At 38.4% G+C, this 23,124-nt stretch overlaps 3 protein-coding genes across 5 annotated transcripts; 1 reads left to right on the top strand and 2 right to left on the bottom strand.

Annotated features, from left to right (window-relative positions):
- Window positions 1-1,711: 1,711 nt before the first annotated feature.
- On the top strand, window positions 1,712-15,891 carry LOC106085395 (NAD kinase 2, mitochondrial). 3 transcript variants are annotated; one of them, XM_013249618.2, is made up of 7 exons: window positions 1,712-2,308; window positions 7,059-7,350; window positions 7,610-7,835; window positions 7,901-8,244; window positions 11,592-11,725; window positions 11,796-11,921; window positions 15,600-15,891. In XM_013249618.2, exons 1-7 carry the CDS (start codon window positions 2,269-2,271, stop codon window positions 15,701-15,703), a joined length of 1,266 nt encoding a protein of 421 aa, XP_013105072.2. In that variant the 5' UTR covers window positions 1,712-2,268; the 3' UTR covers window positions 15,704-15,891. The 3 variants fall into 3 exon arrangements, with proteins under 3 accessions (XP_013105072.2, XP_059225379.1, XP_013105071.2); XM_059369396.1 differs by having other exon boundaries at window positions 1,713-2,308; window positions 7,607-7,835; XM_013249617.2 differs by having other exon boundaries at window positions 1,716-2,308; window positions 7,595-7,835.
- LOC106085394 (probable ATP-dependent RNA helicase Dbp45A) lies at window positions 15,563-18,565 on the bottom strand. The gene is made up of 7 exons (XM_013249616.2): window positions 18,428-18,565; window positions 18,177-18,370; window positions 17,762-18,109; window positions 17,177-17,702; window positions 16,962-17,115; window positions 15,827-16,190; window positions 15,563-15,699 (listed from the first exon to the last, which is right to left on the bottom strand). The coding sequence occupies exons 1-6, from the start codon at window positions 18,501-18,503 to the stop codon at window positions 15,899-15,901; spliced, it is 1,590 nt and encodes a 529-aa protein (XP_013105070.2). The 5' UTR covers window positions 18,504-18,565; the 3' UTR covers window positions 15,563-15,699; window positions 15,827-15,898.
- A 2,839-nt stretch (window positions 18,566-21,404) lies between these two features.
- LOC106085387 (small ribosomal subunit protein eS24) lies at window positions 21,405-22,354 on the bottom strand. The gene is made up of 2 exons (XM_013249608.2): window positions 22,255-22,354; window positions 21,405-21,973 (listed from the first exon to the last, which is right to left on the bottom strand). The coding sequence occupies exon 2, from the start codon at window positions 21,961-21,963 to the stop codon at window positions 21,571-21,573; it is 393 nt and encodes a 130-aa protein (XP_013105062.1). The 5' UTR covers window positions 21,964-21,973; window positions 22,255-22,354; the 3' UTR covers window positions 21,405-21,570.
- Between the last annotated feature and the right edge of the window lie 770 nt (window positions 22,355-23,124).

The raw sequence follows: 23,124 nt of genomic DNA on the forward strand, positions 1-23,124 counted from the left end.
TTCGCATACGAAAATTTAAAATTTAGTTTTATACATTCTACAATACATTGACATGATGATTGGGCCCTATCAGTGTAAGGCTTAACTTTAACCAAATTGGGGGAAAATATTAACAGCTCCTCTGGATAGTTATAAAGATTATCCATTATGGACTGCAACTCAAAAGAACATTTCTATAACGAATTTGGTCGTCAACGCAACTGTGAAGTAAGGCTGCAATCCTCAATCGACCCATTAAATGACTCTCTGATCGGTGCAAGGATTCGGCTAAGAGCCAGATAAGAAATTTATCGTGGCTTAAAAAATATTTTTGCAAACAAATCAATATGGACATACACCGTCTACGTGTATGGAATAGTGGCATGGAGCGGTTTGAAGATATTAAGAAATAGACTTGTCTATTGTCTTGCTGGCAGCACTTGGGGTGCAGACAAAGAAACCTTGTTGACCACGTACAAAGCAATTGGCCGGTCTGTGGTAAGTTATGCAGCGTCAGTGTGGTCTCGTCAACTTTGTGACACGCAGTGGAATATTATTCAGATCTTTCAGAATGCCGCCCTCCGATCTGAGAGGGGCTGTTTCCTCAGTTCTCATGTGGACCACCTCCATCGAGATCCTACCAGTGCGAAGACATAACTACATGCTGTCTAAGCAATACCTTTTTGGCTGTTATCACAAATACCATCCAAATCATCATTTTATGGATAGATATCCACCGCCCAGAAGCCTTAAGGTAGATCTACATGATCTAGAGCGTGAGGTTCAGCGCTACAAGAGAGAACCTCAAGATCATCAAGCAGGTCTAGACAACATCCATGCAGACACTGTAGAGATGCGGTAAATGTAGTTGAATGTAGTCCTTGGAGAACGACTGCCTCCCATTGCACCTGAAAAAATTGCCAGAGTAGTTCTGGCGCAATTACGTTCTGGCAGATGCAACCGCCTTAACTCCTACAGAGCAAGGCTTGATGCCAACGTGCAAGATGTATGTCCCGATTGTAACCAAGGACCACACGATACACGTCACCTGTTTAACTGCCCAGCCAGACCCACTCGACTCAGACCCAGATCTCTGCGGACACACCCCATCTTAGTCGCAGAGTTAATGGGTCTTGACACTCAACCGAATCAAGCAGACGAAAGATAGAACACAACAAACCGCTACAAAAACAACATACAACAAATATGCAAACAAGTTCTTGGTTTGTTTTGTAAAAAAAAAAATAACGCCACTATTAATTTCTTATCTGGCTTTAGAAGCCCCCCACATTTGTCTCAGATACTCAACAGAATCAAGCAGACGAAAGATAGAACACAACAACACAATTCAATGGCAGCCGGTTGTACGTACCGGATGGATTGCGTCATTGGCATGGGTTGCCGCCTCAGTGTACAAAATACTGCTACAACAACAGCGACATGGATATACACATATACCAGTAATCGTTCCTAAACCAAAAAGGTTTCCACTCGAAAAGACTTTCATACCTTATATTCACAATTTCCCAAAATTTTGATTCTTGGCTGCATAATTAAAACCATTCCGACGCTGTATGCTTGATAGCCAACGGCGGCGCACCGCAGAGCTACTCTTACGCGACTTCGTACTCTGCCACCGAAAGTGTAAACAGAAACGAATTTTTGAATAGGGAAAGAAATAATTTTTTACTGATAAGAAATAAAAGTATCTGCGACAAAATTGGAAGTGCTGTTATGACCGAGCGGTTTCTAAACAGTTTGATTTTGGAAGTGATTTGTGGAAGCAGTGTGCAACGGAAACAGAAAGAAAGCAAATCGAAATCTGCGGGTATCGCAAGAACGACAACAACAACAACTATTAACTATCAAATAGCGCAACAATCTTGTGCAAATAATTGCAATTGATTTATCAACAATTGTGTGCGGAATGCATGCCGGTACTGCTTCTGTGCCTATTACTCGTCTGGTCCTGGTGTGTGAAGGAATTATTTTTAATAACGGATTCTAATAATAACAAGAATTTGATAAGCAACAACAACTTAATCTGACATAAAAGACAAGTATATTGTTGTGGTCAAAGGAAATTTCCATCGATGACAAGAGGCCACTGGGCTTATATTAAACCAAACCATCATCCAACAACAGCGGCTGTGGCCAAAGGTCACTTTCATACCGTATGTTATAATAAAAAGAAACTGGTAGCAACTCATCACTGATGTGAGGGAATTGACTTGGAGTAGGAATAAAAAACAAAATAAATTTAAAAGGAATCGAGCGAATTTTGCTAAAATGTTTAAAACAAAGGCACTACTGCAGGGCTTTGCAAAAGGTAAGCAGAAAAATACTTGTCTAAGGGAATTATGATTTTCTTTTCGCTCATACAACCATCAAAAGGCATGGCAGTCGTCAGGCGTTGTTGGTTAGGAGATGAGATATAGCAAAATTCCTAATGCGCATTGCTTGTGCGGTTCATCGTCACATTACGAGGAGTATACATTTATTTTTGTCGTTTCCATTCACCTCTTATCGCAATTTCATTCATTCCAACACATGGGCAAACTTTCGCCCATTATCATTAGAATCACTGTAAACGGTTGTCACTGTGGGAAGTTTGACCAATGTTCATAAATGCTTTATTAGGGGGAAAGCGTCATTAGGAGAAGTTGTTTAATAAAAATGTTTTATCATGTGTAGAGAACAATAAAATATAATACCTGCATAAGTGTTGATTTTTATAACATAAGTAGGTAAGGGCCTATTATGAAATAAGTAGTTGATTTTTGGTGGAATAGTTATAAGTAAACATGTTTGTTGTTTGACCAATCTAATCCTCCTAATTCTATTTGCCACTTCGTCTATGACCCGCAAAATCTCCTTTGACCGTTAGCTTGTACGTACTTGAACTTATAATTGTAAGGAGAGGACCATCGGCGGTTGTTGTCCCCTCCCTGAAACTGCCGACATTTGTAAGGTATCCGGACATGTAAAACTTCACTACGACGTTGCACTCATTGGTAAGAGAGAAGCATGCACTATTCCTTAACAGACTGTTCATGAGAAAATTTGTAATATAAAGGGTAATTTTTTAAGTTTTTCAAAAACAAAAACACAAAATTCAGAAAAATGCATGAAGTCTCTATTTGAGAGACGGTCCATAGGTGTTGACAGTACGGTCCAGAAGGCCAATATAGCGCAGAGGTTAGCATGTACGCCTATGGCGCTGAACGCCTGGGTTCGAATTCAGGCGAGCCCATCAGAAAAAAATTTCAACGGTGGTTTTCCCCTTTTAATGCGGGCAACATTTGTGAGTTACTATGCCATGTAAAACTTCGCTCCAAAGAAGTGTCGCACTGCGGCACACCATTTGGAATCGGCTATAAAAAGGAGGCCTTTTATCATTGAGCTTAAACTTGAACTGCACTCATTGATATATGAGAAGTTTGCCCCTGTTCCTTAGTGGAATGTTCATGGGCAAAATTTGCATTTGCAGTGGTGTAGTTTGAAAGCATGAGGTGGTACGGTTTCAAGGACGTCGAGTGTGGCATTTTTACGAACAGTAAGTTGGCCATAAGGGCAATAAAATTCAAAAGGTAAAGTCACGGTCTTGGGACGCATGAAGGTAAATAACGTCTATTCTGAGAATGACACGATCTGCATTGTTGGGTGCCGGACCATAGCGGAGTAGAAGAACAAAAGGGCAGATGACATGGATGTTAAGACCAGTGAGCTGCCATTGAATGGGAAGTCTTTCAAGGTGACGCAGTATGAGTTAAGGTCGTGGGCGCACATATAGCTCTGTGAAACAATGAAAAGGGGGGAAGAACGACGAGAATACTATGTAGGGATCTGGATCGCAAGAAGGCAGGACTAATGTCGCCAGGATTCGAAACCAGGCGGATACGCTAACCTCTGCGCTATGATGGCATTCTGGTCAGTATGGCGCACTTATAAAGAATATGTGCGGCAAGTGATTAAACAACAGAATTAAAACAACTTGGGGGCATTGAATGAAGAACTATTTTCGATTTTATGGACAGCACGAAATTTATGAAAAAGATTTTTGGGGGTTTATTTTCATTACTTAAAGCGCACAACTAGTCGATTGCTGGCTTAAGTGCGTTATATCCATATCTTCTTTTTATATCTAATTTAACCATTGTTTCAACGGGTCTATGTACGAACCTTGCCGACCTTTCTCCACAAAAAGAGCTCGTCAAGAGGATCGCTACCACCACACCCAAGTGGATACAATAACAACAATAACATTATTTCATCATCAAAAGGCTTTAGCATATTAAAACGTATTTTCCGGAAGCTCAAGGATAGGTTTCACTATAAACTAATTCATTAATTACACCTGGCTTTTGCTTATAAAAAGCTATCATCCCTTATCCTCATATGACATCCCATCAGTTTCAACACTTTTTTTTACAAAAAAAAAGACTGTAAGCCACCTATGGTTCGGCGTTAACATAAGACCTTGACATTACGCTCAACCTCAACGTGACCACAAACCATTGGAATACTTTTACAATATAAAATTGCAATGCTTTATTTACTATACAAGCTTATGTATCTAAAAATAAAAATAAATTTCACTTTTATGTGTAGAGTCTAAAATTAAATGTACCACTTGGCTCGCATTTTTTTGTAAGTACATTAAAAATTACAATGTGTTTTATCTAATCGAGTTTATTCACATACGCATAATGCAGTTGACCAAATAAAACTTGTGTTTAGCTAGAACATTTGCAACATTTTTAATGTGCTAGTAGTATTTGTTGGTATATAAGGTTGTGTTGTTGTAGCAGTGTGTTGTACACTAAGGTAGCAGCCCTTGCCGATGACTGGCTGCCATGGGATGAGATGGCTTAGTAATCCAAATTTGTGGAACAAAACATTGACTTAATTTGGACATACATAATGCAAACAACTGATTAAGTTTAAAACAGAAAATCGAAACTTCATAGGATTTCGTCTTTCTTCTGTAGAGATTCTATACCATGCTATCTATGATAAGGAAATATCCTGGAATAAAGACCTCATATCAATACACTGCTGCAAAGTGAAGTTTTTTTTTGGTGTTCAGTATCGGAAAATGGTTCTCGCATGTGAAGAGTACGCCTCCTGCCTTACGTCGAACTCCGTAATCAACGGTACCGACTAAAAACCCACCCTGTGAATTAATTTCACATTTGTAGAACTCGTCAAGTAAACAAAAAAAGGAACATTGTCCGATTTTGCCGAAATTTGGGACAGTGAGTTGTGTTAGGCCCTTCAACATTCTTCTTTAATTTGGCTCAGATCGGTCCAGATTTGAATATAATTACCATATAGACCTATCTCTCGATATAAGGTTTTGGGCCCATAAAAGGCGCATTTATTGTCCGAAATTTGGAACAGTGAGTTGCTTTATGTTCTTCGATACTTTTCCGCAATTTGACCCCGATCGATCCAGATTTGGATATGGCTGCCATATAGACCGATCTCTCGATATAAGGTTTTGGGCTCATAAAAGGCGCATTTATTGTCCGATTTCGCCGAAATTTGGGACAGTGAGTTGCGTTATGCTCTTCGATAACTTTCTACAATTTGGCCCAGATCGGCGAAGATTTGGATATAGCTTCCATATAGACCTATCTTTCGATATAAGGTTTTGGGCCCATAAAAGGCGCATTTATTGTCCGATTTCGCCGAAATTTGGGACAGTGTGTTGCGTTACGCTCTTCGATAACTTTCTGCAATTTGGCCCAGATCGGCGAAGATTTGGATATAGCTGCCATATAGACCTATCTCTCGATATAAGGTTTTGGGCCCATAAAAGGCGCATTTATTGTCCGATGTCGCCGAAATTTGGGACAGTGAGTTGCGTTAGGTTCTTCGACAACTTTCTTTAATTTGGCTCAGATCGGTCGAGATTTGGATATAGCTACCATATAGATCGATCTCTTGATTTTAGGCTTTGGGTCCATAAAAAGCGCATTTATTGTCCGATTTCGCCGAAATTTGAGACAGTGATTCGTGTTAGGCCCATCAATATTCTTCTTCAATTTGGCCCAGATCGGTTAAGATTTGGATATAGCTGCCATATCGACCGACCTCTCGATTTAAAGTCTTGGCCCCATAAAAGCAACATTCATAATCCGATTTCGCCGAAATTTGATACAGTGACTTATGTTAGGATTTTGACATCCGTTTCGTATATGGTTCAGATCGGTCTATATTTGAATATGGCTACCAAAAAGGCCAATATTTTGCTCTACAAAATTGAACAATGACTTGTACTTAATAGACCACTCAATATTCGTGTCGAATTTGGTCGAAATCGGACCATATTTCGATAAAGCATTTATGGGGGCATAAATTATGCTCCCACCGGATTATAACGAAAGGTGGTTTACATATATACCCGAGGTGGTGGGTATCCAATGTTCGGCCCGGCTGAACTTAACGCCTTTTTACTTGTTTTTTCTATGTACGCTTATGATGGACAATTCCACTATCCGCAACCTATGGATGCGCCTGTAGCTCGCAGCTAAGCTTCTTGTGACAGCGATAAACACCACACAGACCGAACCTCAATGTTTCACTATGTCTGATGCTCATAGCTATCCCTTGTCGGGTTTAGGTGTTAAAGTCGCCACATATTTGCATGTGGAATTAGCAATCCCTCATCATGGAGATGGTTTTGATTACATTTATTTCATGCCATGCAATACAAAGTACCATATCCTCTTTCCCTTCACGGGCAATCTTAAGGTTATTGTTTAAGACGTTTTCAAAAAAGAAAAAAACTGTAGCTCATCTCAAGGCACATTAAAATGCGCCTTGGCTCATATTTTAAACTCTTTACAATATTTTTCTAAACAGCCTAATAAATCATTCATCGGATTATTCAAAAAAATTACAAATGTTTGCACTTCATACGAGTACAAAGAAGAAATGCATGTAACTTGAATTTTATTAAAGCTCAAAAGAATAATCAGAGCATCAAAGATTGAAGTACGTCATTTTTGTTGTCTAGTTTTGCATCATAGCTCTTGAACTTAATTTACACTAAAGAAATGCTTTTATTCTAGAATTTTTATGTGTGAAACGAAAGTCTTCTTCATCTGCCGTTTCCGGTCCTGTGCCCCTGGATCCGAAAAATTTTAAGCTCCAAAGGGCTTTATTAGTTTCCAAATTGTCACGCTATGAATTCGAACAACTAAGGCATCCGCATCTAAATCCTGAGCAACTTGAAGCGAAATTACGCGATCGTGGCACCGACTTTGACGCCTTAATATTTTTACACAATCTTCACAAGGATTTTGAGCGTACCATTGTAAGAAGTTTCCAGGATGTGGGTTGCGAAGTTAAATTGGCAAATCGGTGAGTATTGTAGAGGGGTTATTCAACGTTATATTTCATAAATGGCTCTTTTTTAAGCCTCGTTATGTCATTTGGAAGTTGACAGTGTAAATAATTTCTATGTCTTTCCATTTCATTTCACACAAATACACACACACCCAACCAACCAAAAACCATTTATTGTACAATTCAAATCCATTCTACATACCCTTGTGCGTGTACATACGTGTATGGCTAAACACACCAATACCTTTAATCTAATCAGAGTCGAATTTAGAAGCTCTTTAAGCAAGGATATAATGCATTGGGCCGATGTGATAGTACCTATTGGTGGGGATGGTACATTTCTGCTGGCTGCTGGTCGTGCTAGTCCTCTTTTCGCTCAATCTCAACAGAAGACACCAATTGTTGGTTTCAATTCCGACCCAAAGCGATCCGAGGGTCGCCTTATGTTGCCCAAACATTACTCCGAGAATCCCGCAGATGCAGTGGCCAAAATCAAAAGTGTAAGTTGTTGTGTTGTTATTTTAACTTAAAATTATGGACTCATTCATTTAATGTTGTCTTATAGGGTGATTTTCAATGGATGAATCGTTCACGCATTCGCACCACCCTCCTGGGAAACAATGGTAAAATACCAGAATCTACAGATTTATATCGGCATTGTGTATCAAAAATGGAACAAGAGAAGACTGAACCTCAATTCTTGAGCAAAGAAATGTCGCGAAAATACAAAGCAAAAATGAAACGCATTTTGCCATATCTGGCATTAAACGAAGTATTTATAGGCGAGTCATTGTCGGCGCGTGTCTCCCATTTACAATTGGTCGTCAATCATCAGCATATAGTAAACAAAACTAAAAGTTCTGGCCTGTGTGTTAGCACAGGAACCGGATCGACTTCGTGGCATACCAGGTAAAGTATAAATGAAAAAAAAAAATACATGTCCTCAAATAGCTACATGGAAAAATCTCCATGGACTTTCTTTAAGCAACAGGGAAAAAACATAAATTGACATGATTTCGTCTTAACGTTTCGGTTAATAAGCACATCATTTTACAAAACATTTTCGCTTCTGTGAATATCTGTGTTTGTAATGGGAGCTTCAATTTCTTGTTCAAGCCTCTATGAATAGCATAGTAGAACGTAAAGATACGTTCTCCCTTCAAGAAATAGTTCAACAGAACCAAAAAGTTGAGATTAGCAGAACGACAACAACTAGATAAACCACACTTTAATAGAGGCTATCTATGTAAGCCAATTCTCTGATTGGCTTACATTAACCACCAATTCGACTTTGACGTAAACCACATATAACTGAGCTTTTATATGTACACCCTAGTGTACTGCGCCTTTAACTCTCTAATATCTTTTTAGGGTTGGTACACTTCGCCCTGAATGTGTATATCGAATGCAGTTGCACTGCAGCACGCCATTCGGACTCGGCTATAAAAAAGGTCCCTTATCATTGAGTTTAAACTGGAATCGAAAAGCTTTCATTAATGTGTGAGAAGTGTGCCCCTTCTCGGTTCCTGGGTAAATTTTTACTCCACTCCCAAATACCTTTCTATCGTTTTGGTAAATATTTCCGGTTTAGAGAGGCACTTGGCCTCTAATATAAATATACGCTTCGTGCTCGACTTTCAAATACATATTACATGAGCCCCATAATGGCATGGTCGGTAAATAAATTCTGTTTGAGGGTGGGATGGACCCCAGGGACTATGTCCCGAAAATGAGTATCAATTTCTCGAAAGTCAATCAATTTAAACATCAAATAGCTTTTACATAATACAGACGTGTTTTCGGGTGTTCCCCAATTGGATATCGAATTCGGTTTTTTTCTCTCAAGCACCTTTCGCTTGAGGTCTATATTGTCGTGATTGGTCTATATACCCATTTGGCGGGTTTTGGACGGCCCCCGAGGCATACGACCCCAACAATAGAAACCATGTTTCGAACGAATTGCATTACCAATCTCCGAGATCTGGTGGCTTTGAAAAATGGGGTATTGAGAAGTGCTTTTTAGGGGAGGTATGGCACACCGATATTTCGACTCAAATATGGACATCAAATTCGTGCTGCACTCCCAAATTCATTTAATGTGAGCCCCATATTGCCATGGTCAGTAAATATGAAATCTTTGGAGGCTGTTTTGGGGCTGGGGGGCCACTGGTACTTTGCCCTAAATATAGATATCAAATTAGTTTTTTACTTCCAAATACCGTTGGTTTGATCTCCGTATTGCCATAATCGGAAATGAAGTTCAGTTTAGGGGGCGATTTAGAGCGTACCTCCACTTGGCTCCAAAATTGGATATCAAATTCGTTTTCTACACTCAAATACCTTTCATTTGAGTCCTATATTGTCATAATGGGTCAATCAACCTATTTGCCCTAAATATAGATATCAAATTAGTTTTTTACTTCCATATACCGTTGGTTTGATCTCCGTATTGCCATAATCGGAAATGAAGTTCAGTTTAGGGGGCGATTTAGAGCGCACCTCCACTTGGCTCCAAAATTGGATATCAAATTCGTTTTCTACACTCAAATACCTTTCATTTGAGTCCTATATTGTCATAATGGGTCAATCAACCTATTTGACTTATTTTTGGAAAGAAAAGCGCCACCTAGACTTGAACACAAATTTTAATGTCATATTCGTAATCTACTCCCAAATACCTTTCATTTGAGTCCCATATAGACATGGTCGGCTAACATGACCATGGGGGGGTACTTGAAGTTGGCGCGACCTCCCATTACTTGGACCTAATTTTGTATGCCATATTTGTAATGTACTGTCGAATACTTTTCATTTGAGGCCCATATTGACATGAACGTCGAATATATCTGTTCGGAGGAGTTTTTGGGTTGGGTAGGCCCGCTGGGTACTTGGACCCAAATTTTAATACGATATTCGTTTTCTAGTCTCCAATATGATACCCATATTGTGCCTATCGGTCTACTTTTGGTTTTGGATGGCGTTGTTGGGATAAGGGGCAGGGATCGCCCCCATCCGATATCTAAAAATTAAATAGCCTATGTTTTATTCCAGACAAATTTAACAGTCTGTGAAAATTTTAAGAAAATCGTTTCAGCCGTTTTTGATTCAACGGATCAAACAAAAAAAAACCGAGTCCCATATAGTCATGATGGGTTATATGCCCATTTAAGGGGTTTTTGGGGGGTAGGGTGACACCCTATACTTCGATCTGATTTTGTATGCAAGATTCGTAATCTACTGCCGAATATGTTTCATTTGAGACCCATATTGACATGAGCACCCAATATATCTGTTTGGGGGAATTTTAGGGTTGGGGCGGCCCGATGGGTACTTAGACCCAAATTTTAATACCATATTCGTATTCTATTTTCCAATACCTTTCATTTGATACCCATATTGTCCCGATCGGTCCAACCTTGATTTTGGGTGGTGTTTTTGGGTAAAGGGGATGGGTCCGCCCACTTCCAAAATCAACAAATTAAAAGGCTATTTCTCCTTCCTGACCACGTTCGCAATCTACTCCCGAATACCTTTTATTTGAATCCCATATTGTCATAATCGTCCAAAAAACCTATTTTAGCGGGTTTTGGTTTTGGGGCGGCCCCCCAGTTAATTGGATCCAATTTTTAATATGAAATGCGTTCTCTACTCCTAAATACCTTTCATTTGAGTCCCATATTGTCCCGATCAGTTCACTTTTATTTTTGGGTAGTACTTTTCGGGTAAGGGGGAGGGTCAGCCCCCCTTCCGATATCAAAAAATCATACAGCCTATGTTTCCTTCCAGACCAATCTACACAATCTATGACAATTTCAAGGTAATCGGTCCAGCCGTTTTTGAGCCTATACGGAACAAACAAACACAAATTCAATTTCCATGGTGGTGGCTAATCAAAGTTGTCCGTCCGTCCATTAATATCGCGATAGCGATGTTATTACTGGTACTTCTTATATATCATCATTTCATATTTGGGTATAGATTTCCTAAACACATTGGCTTCAATTTGACTTCTTGAGCCCATAGAAGACTTAATGCACTTGTTATTTGAAGCCACATATTTGCAACTTAAGTTATTTTGTATCTTAGACTAATTGGTTGCCAAATGGAAAGTTAGTTGGTTTCAAATGTCAGTCAGCAAAGTTTTAGAAATTTTCTATTTATTTTAAATATTTTTAAATGAATTTTTGTTATAACAAAATGTAGCCTAATATACATTCGTTGTTCTCTCTCTCTCTCTCTCGGTTTTCCCAAAACAGCATAAACCGAATTAGCAGAAAACACATGGAAGATTTGTTTCAAGTTTTACCGGATACTGCCAAAAAAGCCCTACGTGGCATAAGCATTGAAGAATTGGTTAATATATACAATCAGAATTTACTATTCCCTCCAGGTAATAAATTTGTTTTCTTATTTTTAAAATATTTTTAACTATACAAATGTTTTTTTTTTTTCAATTGCAGACGATCCTCGCATAAGTTATTCTATTAGAGAACAGATCTGTGTTGGTGTTTGGCCTAGCCCCAAGGATTTTGAATCACGTGGTTTTGTTAAGAATTTATTTGTGAAATCTCGTTGCATTGATGCAAGTAAGTAGCCATAGAATTTGCTTACAAAATACAAATTTTCCCACCCACACTCCGTATGAACGATTGTAGGTCAATGTTAAGGAATTACATAAAATCTGTAGAGATGGGCGATGGGTGATTACCCGAAATTCTTTTAGAGATCGGTCTATATAGAGTCTATATAAAACTAAAATCCGATTTTGTAAGATCAGAAGATCAGGTTTATATACAAAGAATACGAAATCATCAAAAATACTTTGCAAAATGTTTTTATACCCAAGATATCTACAAAATTACAAATACCCAAAAAGGTATTTATTGGGTATTTACCCCCTTACCCCAAAAGTACGACTCATAGACACCGCTTTGTCCGATGTTCTCGCCAGGATACGAACGCGTTCAGCGTCATAGGCTACAATGACACGAATTTGATATCCGCATTCAGGGAGAAGTGTCCCCACCCTAAAAAGATATTAGAGAGTTAAAGAAGGCGCAGCGGAGCGAGCCCGTTATCGGCAAGTACCCTATAAATGTCCACATTTATGCACTTTAGGAGGGAAAACAACCGCTACTTTTTTGATAATTTCAAAAGGATTCGAAACCAAAGCTAAAACATGAAGTGTTTATTCACTTATCCCACAGAAATAAAAATGGGATGAAATTTGGTACGCGAAATAACCTTATCGCTTTCGAAAAGCAACTAAAAAAACCCACGTATTTGTTGTTGTAGCAGTGTGTTGTGATCAGTGTTGCCACTCAAAAATTTATTACAAATGCAAATTTTGCCCATGAACATATCACTAAGGAAAAGGGGCAAATTTCTCTCAAGAAATATAATTTCCTACTATAATTTAAGAAAAATCCTACTAAATCCGACAAAAACCTACCAAATGTTCTATAAGCCAAAAATGCGGTATGTTTTTATACCCACTGCCGAAGAGTTGGTCATATTGCCTTTCGATCTCGACTTGTTTGTCCGTTTGTTTGTTGAAATCACACTACAGCCTAGAGTTCAAAGATGGCCTTTATTTTGATATAGCTCTCTTTACATCGATCTCCCGATAAGAAATCTTGAGTTCATAAAAGTCTAAGGTATATTTTCCCCGATTTCAATGAACAACCTAGAGCGGATCTAAAGAGTGATCTCATTTGTATAACAATCGAAAATCATATGGTCTAATCCGAGATTTTGTCATCAAGCTGATTTACTGAACCGACATTGTCCTCAACACAACACACGGCACACGTGTGTGTGTGTACGTGTGCCCGTTATATGAGTGAAAGAGAACGCGCAAAAAAATTGAGTGGTTTGCTGTAAATGACTGAAACTGACTGTTTTCAGCTGTTTACGTCGTGAGATCACATTTTTAGAATCCGCCTTGGGAGCAACTGTGCTAAATTTGGATAAAGCGAAATGGGCTGCTGCCCAGAAATGCGTTTTACTACCAATTTTCACCGCTGCAGTGAATCCGATGGACTCCTCAACATCTGGACCAGATCTGACCAATTTTGTATGCAGCAGCCATAAAGCCCCTTTTTAAAGCACAAAAATAGCATTTCTTGCCCAGAACTTAAAAAATTTCGAAGAGATCCCTTAACACCCGTACCAGTTGCAGTCAATATCAGAACTTACGCGTTTTTCCTGAAATTTGAAACTTTTTTGAAAAAACACAGAAACGACTCGAGTTGAAATAATTTTGAGTTATCCGCGGCATTTTCTTAGTAATTAACTTTATGTTGATAAAACCTACCAAATATTGGGGTCAGATTACCAACCTACCAAGAGAATAAAAACCTGCCAATTTTGGTAGGAACCTACCAAAAACGGCATCGATGGTTGTGATTCATCCATTCGTCTGCTGGGTTCTGTTAAATATTCAGATTTAGAAACTCAGCAACTTAGTTGGGGTGCGTCCTGAGGAATCTGGTCCTAGGTTAGGTTAGGTTTAAGTGGCAGTCTCAATTAGACGTTTTCGTTCATTGTGATACCACAGGAACAAGAGAAGGAAGATGCCATTTTGTTCCTACTGTTGAACCATCCAGATCGCTTTAAAAAGCCCAACGAACTTGCGAACCATAAGTGGAACTCCATCTGACTGCCAGGGCGGGACACACACACAGCCAGAAATTCTATAGTCTCTTCTTTTTCGACGTTCTCACAGCTTCGGCAAAAGTCGTTACCATGTTTTCCTGTTATGACGGGCACTATGCATGAGACGTCTGTTCTAGCTAGCGAAAGCAAAGCGGTTGACCTCTTCAAGTCTAGATTAAACCACATAATTTTGGAATGTTCACAACTCCCCCTTTGAGGCCATCTATCATTCGTTGCTCTTCGGTCCGGATCCTGAAGACTTAGCTTACATGTGGCTAGAGGCATACCCACAGATTCCAGTTCAACTGGAGAATATGTAAGATAGTTTCTGGTTACGCAAGCTCGTCAGCTCTACAATTCGCTGGGATAGCTCTGTGGCTCGGCACCCAGAACAGGTGAAGTTTGAACTGTTCAAGGATAACAAAGCGTCCATAGGCATCGCCCTCCAAACTGCGACGGGCTGTCTCCACAGTTCTCATGTGGACCACCTCCATCAGGAGACAAAGATCCTACAACTACGAAGACATAACTACATGCTGTCTAAGCAATATCTTTTAGCCTGTAATCACAGAGATCATCCAAATCATCATTTTGTGGATAGATATCCACCGCCTTGAAGACTTAAGGTATGGGTTGCCCAAAAAGTAATTGCGGATTTTTCATATAGTCGGCGTTGACAAATTTTTTCACAGCTTGTGACTCTGTAATTGCATTTTTTCTTCTGTCAGTTATCAGCTTTTACTTTTAGCTTGCTTTAGAAAAAAAGTGTAAAAAAGTATATTTGATTAAAGTTTATTCTAAGTTTTATTAAAAATGCATTTACTTTCTTTTAAAAAATCCGCAATTACTTTTTGGGCAACCCAATATTATATTTTATGAAGAACAATCAATCTTGCATACGTCGCATCGCATGGGTTTGTTCCGAAACACACTAACTTCTATCGTTTACCAAAAGTTTCGAAAAAGTTTTATCAGATTGTAAATATTTGCTGCTACATGCTCTTCTTTGTTGTTCGACCTGGCGGTTTTTTTTTAAATTTTTGAGTCTATATGTATAGAAAGAATCCGAGTAAAGGAAAGTATCCCAGACATATCTTCCAACTCTGCCCGGCACCAGCACAGCACTGGACCTCTCAAACTATTTTGATATGGTCAGTCATGCCAGGCTTTTTAAGGAAATCCCTAACACGAACCTCCAGCCGGCCCTAAAATGTTGGATTATAAATTATTTATAAGAAGCCAAAGCCCCGTAGAGTGAAACTGGCAATAACCCAAGGCGGTGGGAAATCTCAGGCAATGTTTAATCTCTTCAGACGGTGTCACATGCGGACGATTGTATGATCAACAGCTGATAACTGACAGAAGAAAGAATGCCAATTACAGAGTCACAAGCTGTGAAAAATTTTGTCAACGCCGACTATATGAAAAATCCGCAATTACTTTTTGGGCAACCCAATAAAATAAATACTAAGTAACAAATATTAACCATTTTTAGGGTGACTAAATTTTCATTTGAAATAGGACTAATGTAATTTGTTTAAATATATTAAACTGAATAATTAAATAATTTACACATATATTAAATCCTTCACATTTTTTCATTGCAGATTTGGTTATTGACGGTAGCATTTCATACCCCTTCAATGATGGCGCCAAAGCTTTATTAGAAATTCACCCAGAAGATGCTTTATTAGCCATAAGTTTGGACTGATTAGCGATTGTTGTTGAAAAAAAAGAAACGATAATATTATTAACTTACCATAAGTTTAAATGTTTATTACTATTTTTATATAATATATATACATTAATAAGTATAAAGTTAAATGTACCCTACCAACAAAATAAGACCTGATATTCATTTGTTTTGTTTCGAATGAAAACATTTGAATTGCTGTACAATTTGTTGTTATAATTTCTTCTTTGTTTTTTGGCCTAACAACAACGCTTTGGATTTTTTATTGGGTAAGGCCGTTTTAAAACGTTTATCGGCTGTTTGTTTTTTCTTTTGGTTTGCATCGGTGGTGTCATCTGTGTTGGCTTTAGTGGGTTTTTTCTTTTTCTTAAAACGATCAGCATCGACGCCTTTGAACCGTTCATCTTTTGTTAGAGCATGAGCATCTTGATTTTGTTGTTCTTTTTGTCGAGATCTACGTTTTTGTTTGATTTCACGAATTTTGTCCTTTTGTTTCTTGCGATATCTGTGGAAGAAAGGAAATAAAAAAAGAGTTATTTTTTTAATTTGTATATTTTGAGATTCCATTGCAGGATGGTGTTCGGCTTTAGACCATTGTTTAATGCAAGAGAAATTTTTAGGTCAGCAAAAGTGTGTTTTTGCTAGAAGTGTTTAACTGGTTTCCCGTGTCGCGATTTCATTTTCGACCAAGAAAAATCATCAGCGGAAGATGTCAAATGAATTATGGTGCTTTACAACCATCCCAACTAGAGTAGGTTGTAAAGCACGCATCTGAATTTGAATAGGGCTTTTAAAGACGACTTGATTCATAAGCGCAATAGAAAACAAAACAAATCTTAGTTCCCTTATTCAAATCCAACGATGCCAATAGCAACAAACACAAACATCATTTGCAAAACTCTTTTGTTCTTTAAACGGCGATCGCCCAACGGTTTATGCTGCCAGTGCTGTTTTTTTTTTTTTTGTATAGGCAGTGACCTACACCACATGCGACGTGCTTTTCCTTTGGTTTGTCTGTTTGCGCTACCTTTTTTCGGTCATAAAATCTTATTGAGATTCCATTGCAGGATATTGCCCGGCTTTAGACCATTGTTAAATACTTTCTATTCAAAGAATAGTATAGCAAAGAAACAAATAAATCAGTCAAAGTGTGCTATTGTTAGAATCATTTGACCGTTTTCCTGAATTTCTTATAATTCTTAACTTTACTTTTATAAGCTGATGAATATAATAATGTTTTCAAAAAACTATCTAAAACTTTACAACTAATACTTACATATTCTCCATCTCATCCGGATCTTTACCATCCAAAATCCATTGTTTTCTTCTATAATTTTGGGCTCTTTCATCAAAATCATTATTGTCCAATTGTATTTCCGATTCACGGCGAGTAACATTGACTTGCATAAAAATACGCTCGACCATATGTTCTGAAATAGATTTTATGTTTTGTTTTAAATAAAGGAAAATTCATTTCAATAATCCACTTACGATCTATGGGATGTTCCGTCAATTTGGTATTAATGGCTTCCTCTATTTCGCCCAGCAACTCCAAGTCCCTTGGAAAACGAAATATTGAGATGGCCAAACCTTTTCGACCAGCCCTAGCAGTGCGCCCCACACGATGTATATATTCCTTTGGAGTGCGTGGCAATCGATGATTTATAACCAACTGAACACTTGGAATATCCAGCCCACGAGCTGCTACGTCAGTTGCTATTAAAGTGCGAACATGCCTAGACTTGAATCGATTCAAGGCGGACACACGTTCTTTTTGTCGCATGAATCCATGCAAACAGACATTCTCTATGCCAACCTTGTTCAAAGTCATAGACAAGAGTTGACAGTACTTTTTGGTGTTGGTGAAGATCATAACATTGGAATTTTCATCCTCTTCGCGGTATTTGCGTAAGGCCTCTACTAAAACCATATCGCGATCATAATCGGCACATAGTAAGTAGCGCTGATCCAATGTTTCCACTGTAGCAACCTGAAATTCTTCGGACCATTCTAAACACTGAAAAAAGTAAACATGCGAATAATAAAAAACCCAAACAAATTTCTGATTGTGCTTACATCATTTGCTATGGGAAATATGCTGGACTCCTTTATGAAATCCTTCATTGTAGCGGAGAAGAATAAATTTTGTCTTTCCTTTGGTATACATTGTTCGATTATTTTAAGACTTTCATCGAAGTCACCATTTAACATGCGATCAGCTTCATCAACAACCAGAAATTTAAGATTGTCAAAGGAGAAAGTATCACAACCCGTAAGATGATCGGCTAGGCGCCCTGGCATGGCCACCACAATATGAGGCCGTTGCATTAATTTTTGGGCTTCCACAATCTGATCGGTGCCACCAGAGACTACACATACACGCACACCCATGGGCTGTCCAGCCACTAGGAATTGTTCTGATATCTAATAATATTTTGACATTACATATAATTTGGTTATTTAATCCTGCCTAGAGGAACATTCAAGATACCTGGTACGCCAATTCATGTGTTGGTGTTAAAACTAAGGCAAAGTGGCTAGTGGCTTCCTCACTTAATTTCTCCAAAATAGGTAAGGCAAACGCAAATGTTTTACCCGATCCTGTTTTCGCGGCTCCTATACAGTCCTTTCCTTCCAGTATAGCTGGTATACATGCCTGTTGAATGGGAGTTGCTTGTTTTAAACCTGAAAGTTATATTTTCTACATTTGTCTGTCCAATATGGAATCCCATTTATAATTACCCAATTTTGTTAATTGCTTAGTCAACCATGGCCTAAGCCCAAGCTGAGCAAAAGGATTTGTTTCCTTTTTTAACATTCCTAGAAGAATAGTAGAAATTTACTCACTTTTTTTCTGACCGCGTGCAATAAACAACAAATATCAAAACAAAAACAATCAGCTGTCACACAAAACGCCCGACGCCCAGCGATTTACACTTGAACACAATGATGGCGGAAGCTCATAGAAGCTACAATTCTACTAAATATAATCAACAATTCAAAAAAAAATCTTAAATGCTTATTATTATATACTTAACAGCTAAAAACATTAAAATATATAAGAGAAAAAATACAATGGCGGTAAAATTAAAAACATTGCACTTATACTCCATTTTATCACCATTTCAGTCCTCCAATACAAAAGAAATAGGCTGAACTGTGTTTACGGGGTAGTGCGCAAAAAATCAAATTTTTTGTATATCCCCTAATTTTGACCCCAGGAACCCGAATATGAAGCCCTTTTTTGGGGCTCGGTCCATGGACCCCCATAGGGGCCAAAAACCCACCCCTTTTGGGGGGAAGTAGTATGGCATTGAGAATTGTGAACCCTATTTGGAAAATCTACGAAATTGGGGTCAAAATTTGGGGTTAGGCCAAAAATTAGATTTTTTTGCGAACTACCCCGTAATATACAGTTTTGCCCAAAATCGATACTATGTCGGTTGCCGTGAACGAGTTCTGTCGAACAGAGAGAAGCTGGGGACATTCTGGTAACAGGTATGCAATTGTTATGGTAGATAGTAAATAGCCTGCAGAATTCACAAGTTGATGATGTAGGTCGTGTAGTTTAACTTTCGTGCAGTTGTTGTTGTAGCCACATAGTAGCATGTGGGTGTAGCGAACCTTGGCAAGCTACCATTTGGAGAGCCAGATTGTTTCGGTACCTCCACCACATCGCTGAGTCCAATTTTTTGCTCTCGACTTTTATATGAATTGGAAGTTTTTCAGGATTGAGCCCATCAATACATTTAAAAGCTTAAATATGCATATGTATGTTCTACGCATTATTTGAATCCATAAGAACTCTTTGTAGAGCTAACTTCAATTTATGTTTTTTTATTCAGTCTCGTGAATGCCAGAAACTGGAATCTTAACCCATTAACGCCCTTGTTTGATTTTGATGAAATTTCGTATTTTCATTATTAAGAGCATTTATTGTATATTGACGTAAGACGTTCCTTTGTCATTGCCCGGCTTTTGCGTCTAACAGATACCGGCACTTAGGTGGGGACACTATACCAGACATGAACCAACTTAGGGGAGTGCCATGGAAAACAATTATGGATTTTATAAGTAAAACGGAATTCCTAACTTAGATTTTTTTTGGAGGTCTATAGTGGCATGGGGAGGATTAATATCTGCACCCTCTTTTCAATCTAACCTAACCTTTATTGACGTAGTAAATCTCGTACTTATTTTTTTGCATGTGGAGGTAGTAATACTCGTCAAGCTTTTAAAGGTGAGAAAGCTCGTTCCGGTCCATAGACCGATCGCCGTGGGAACACGAAGGCCATTGCTTGTCATATCGAGTATCATAGGCACTCAGAATTTAAGCAACTCTCTCCACTCAGTATTTTAGCAAGAACTGGTGCCGCCCGGCCTCACACTAAGACTCTCCATTCGACGTTCAGCTGAAAAAAAGAGACGAACAAATGGCAGTTCGAAGAGCACCAAATTGGCTAGTCTGTACTTTATTACACTGTATGAAGCTTGACTGGCGCTCTATATGTAGTCTTCAAGGTTCTTTGTCTGAACCCCAAGTTCTATTGGCAAGTGAACTTCTTACTGCGGAGGACTTGTAAAGGCAGGCAAATGTGAAAAAAATTATAATGGTCGGAATCGTAACGTCATCGACACATTCCTCTGCTTTTGTGGTACCAAATTCGTGGCAAAAATCTTTAACTATCTTGCACCGAAATAAGCAGTTAGAGCTGTGCAATAGTTAGAATTGGCATGCATCACACATTAAATTTGACTCAGAGGGCAAAATGAGGGCTTCCTAAGAAGTCAAATCGATGTATCGGTTTATAAAGGGACAAAGGCATTACTTTTAGTCAAATCGCCAAAAGTTGGGCTCTCCAAATCAATTTGGGTAAGTAAGTAAATACATAACTAAACATCAACCGGTATGGGGCATCTGGAAGTCCCAACGTGCTATATCAATAGGAAGTTTCTGTGCCAAAAGCGTTTCAATATCAAAGATTATGAATTTCGCAGACCTACCAAATATGTTATGGCCTATTTATTCTCGCCACGTTTATGCGTATTTTTACCCAATACGAATCAACACCTGTAACTAAATATTTTTATATTCCCAATTGGATTGGACCTTCTGCGGGTTCCAGTTGTAAACATATATGTACATATGATGGTTCAATTTAAAAAAATTAGGTTTATCAAATTGCTCTATAGTGAACATCTAATGCAAAACTGCAAACTTTGCCCATGAACATTTCAATAAGGAACAGAGGCAAACTTCTCACAAATCGATGAGTTCAGTCCGATTCAAGTTTAAGCTCAATGATAAAAGGCTTCCTTTTTATAGCCGAGTCCGAACAGCGTGCAGCAGTGCGACACCTCTTTGGAGAGAAGTTTTACATGACCTAGTACCTCACAAATGTTGCCAGAATTTGGAGGGGAAAACCACCGCTGAAAATTAAATTTTTTCTGATGGTCTTGCCAGGATTCGAACACAGGCGGACATGCTAACCTCTGCGTACGGTGGCCTCCGAACATCTAATAGAAATGAGTTTTTTAATAATTCAAATATTTTTCCCATGAACACCAACAGATTGTGCCAGTTCAAATTGTCTTATGTTTATGATGAGTGTTTTTTTTTTCTAAATATCCAATTGTTAAAATCTGCATATCATAGAACTCCTCCACTTTTAACATTTCGGCAATATTCAAAACGTTTGATACAAACATCACACATAAGTTAAATTTTCGTAAATTTCACATTCAAAATAATTTGAACTTCTCCTTTATTTACTTAAAATAGAAAAAACGAATCTTTACTTGTAACACCTCTCCAAAAGTAAATGTAAACAAATCTACTTGGAATTGGATGTTTATTGTTTGTCTGCATCTTAGAGTAGGACAATCTATTTCTTGGCGGATTGACCGATCTTGGCCTTGGCAGTACCGCGGACCTTCTTCATTCTGTTGCGACGTTCCTTGCGTTGTTTGCGGGTCTGTTTCTTGATTTCCATGAGACCGTGACGAACCAAGCGGTATTTGGGCTCGAATTTTTTGGCGTTGTCCAAGGTATCGTAAATCAAGGCAAAGCCAGTGGAGCGACCACCACCAAAGCATGTGCGGAAACCGAAAACAAAGCAAACATCTGGGGTAACTTTGTACATGGCGGCGAGTTTTTCGCGGATTTCAGTTTTGCTGACAGAAGCCAAACCGGGGTGGATGACATCGCAAACCATTTGCTTTCTGGCCAACAAACGGTTGGTCATGAACTTACGGGTACGAATGGTGGCGGTGGACATGGTTGGTTCACTAAAAAGGGAAATCAAAAGCACTTATTAGATTTATATGCATTAACATTGAAAAATTTATATTTAAGCTGATTTGCTTTGTTTAGGCTGATCACAGTTCATAACCTCACATATTGTGAGGTCTCTTTGGAACGGCACACATTCATGCAAATGACACTCCACGTGTTGTATATTTTTTTTAGGCATAAAACACATATTTAAAAAATTTCTGTTTACAAAATTTTTCTGGCAAGTTTTTGCGGTCAATTCAAATAATATTGAGCTATTTTTAACATTTTTTACCTGTTAAAACACTTAAAAAGTATTAAAACACGTCTTAGCAGACAAAAATTTTATTAGGAAAGGAACTGCCAACCGATTGACATCAACACGGTTGTAAAAAAAGTATGACTTTTAATGCAACTCTGCAATAGTAGGGCAAATGACAAGCTACGCGAGTTTAAAGGCACGCATTTTTAAAGTGGTTCGAAATAGGTCTAGTCGCGTAATTTAAATAAAATATGCAGAAAATTTTAAGGCCTTTTTGTAGATGTCGAATGCAGATTTCGGTTATTTACCGAACGACAAGTCAAACAAAAACGTAAGTATTTCCATACAAAAATGAGTTCATGTGTATCGTAACAGTTGTCAAGAAAGGGAAGCAAATGTCAAGGCCTGCACAGAATCATGGCGAAACAATTTAAGGTGGTCTCATTTGTACAACAACCACAAATCCTATGGAACCAAGGCGGATTGAAAAAGGTACTCTCCAGCAAACTGCTGTTAACAGCCGGCCAGGTCTGACGGTATTAAGATGTCAGATTTTTCACTATATGATTTGTGGTTGTTGTACAAATGAGACCACCCTTAATTGTTTCGCCATGGTAGAGAGCACTCCGCCATCATGACATCTTAATACCGTCAAACCTGGCCGCGTGAGACCACCATATTAATTTCGCGTGCAGTAAAAATGCAACTCTGCAAACAAATCCCACAAAACCAATAAAAGTTAAAGAATTTTAAACTTTGACGCCTTAAAACACTACTTCACGTATGGCAACACAGAATATCGCACGAGTTCAATCGTCAAAGTTGAAAACTCTTATTAGTTCATTAAATATAAGATAATGTTTAATAATGAATTCATTGTTTTTACTTTTCTTTCATTCTTTT

The sequence above is a fragment of the Stomoxys calcitrans genome, chromosome 5 (assembly GCF_963082655.1).
Source record: "Stomoxys calcitrans chromosome 5, idStoCalc2.1, whole genome shotgun sequence".
In the NCBI taxonomy this organism is placed as follows: domain Eukaryota; kingdom Metazoa; phylum Arthropoda; class Insecta; order Diptera; family Muscidae; genus Stomoxys; species Stomoxys calcitrans.

Coding starts and splice junctions, on each gene's coding strand:
- LOC106085387 (XM_013249608.2), bottom strand. CDS start 21,963: ATGTCCACCGCCACCATTCGTACCCGTAAGTTCATGACCAACCGTTTG.
- LOC106085395 (XM_013249617.2), top strand. CDS start 2,269: ATGTTTAAAACAAAGGCACTACTGCAGGGCTTTGCAAAAG. Junction 8,245..11,591: donor TCGACTTCGTGGCATACCAG/GTAAAGTATAAA, acceptor TTCCCAAAACAG/CATAAACCGAATTAGCAGAA. Junction 11,922..15,599: donor ATCTCGTTGCATTGATGCAA/GTAAGTAGCCAT, acceptor TTTTCATTGCAG/ATTTGGTTATTGACGGTAGC.
- LOC106085394 (XM_013249616.2), bottom strand. CDS start 18,503: ATGTTAAAAAAGGAAACAAATCCTTTTGCTCAGCTTGGGCTTAGGCCA. Junction 18,110..18,176: donor CACATGAATTGGCGTACCAG/GTATCTTGAATG, acceptor AAATATTATTAG/ATATCAGAACAATTCCTAGT. Junction 17,703..17,761: donor TATTTCCCATAGCAAATGAT/GTAAGCACAATC, acceptor TACTTTTTTCAG/TGTTTAGAATGGTCCGAAGA.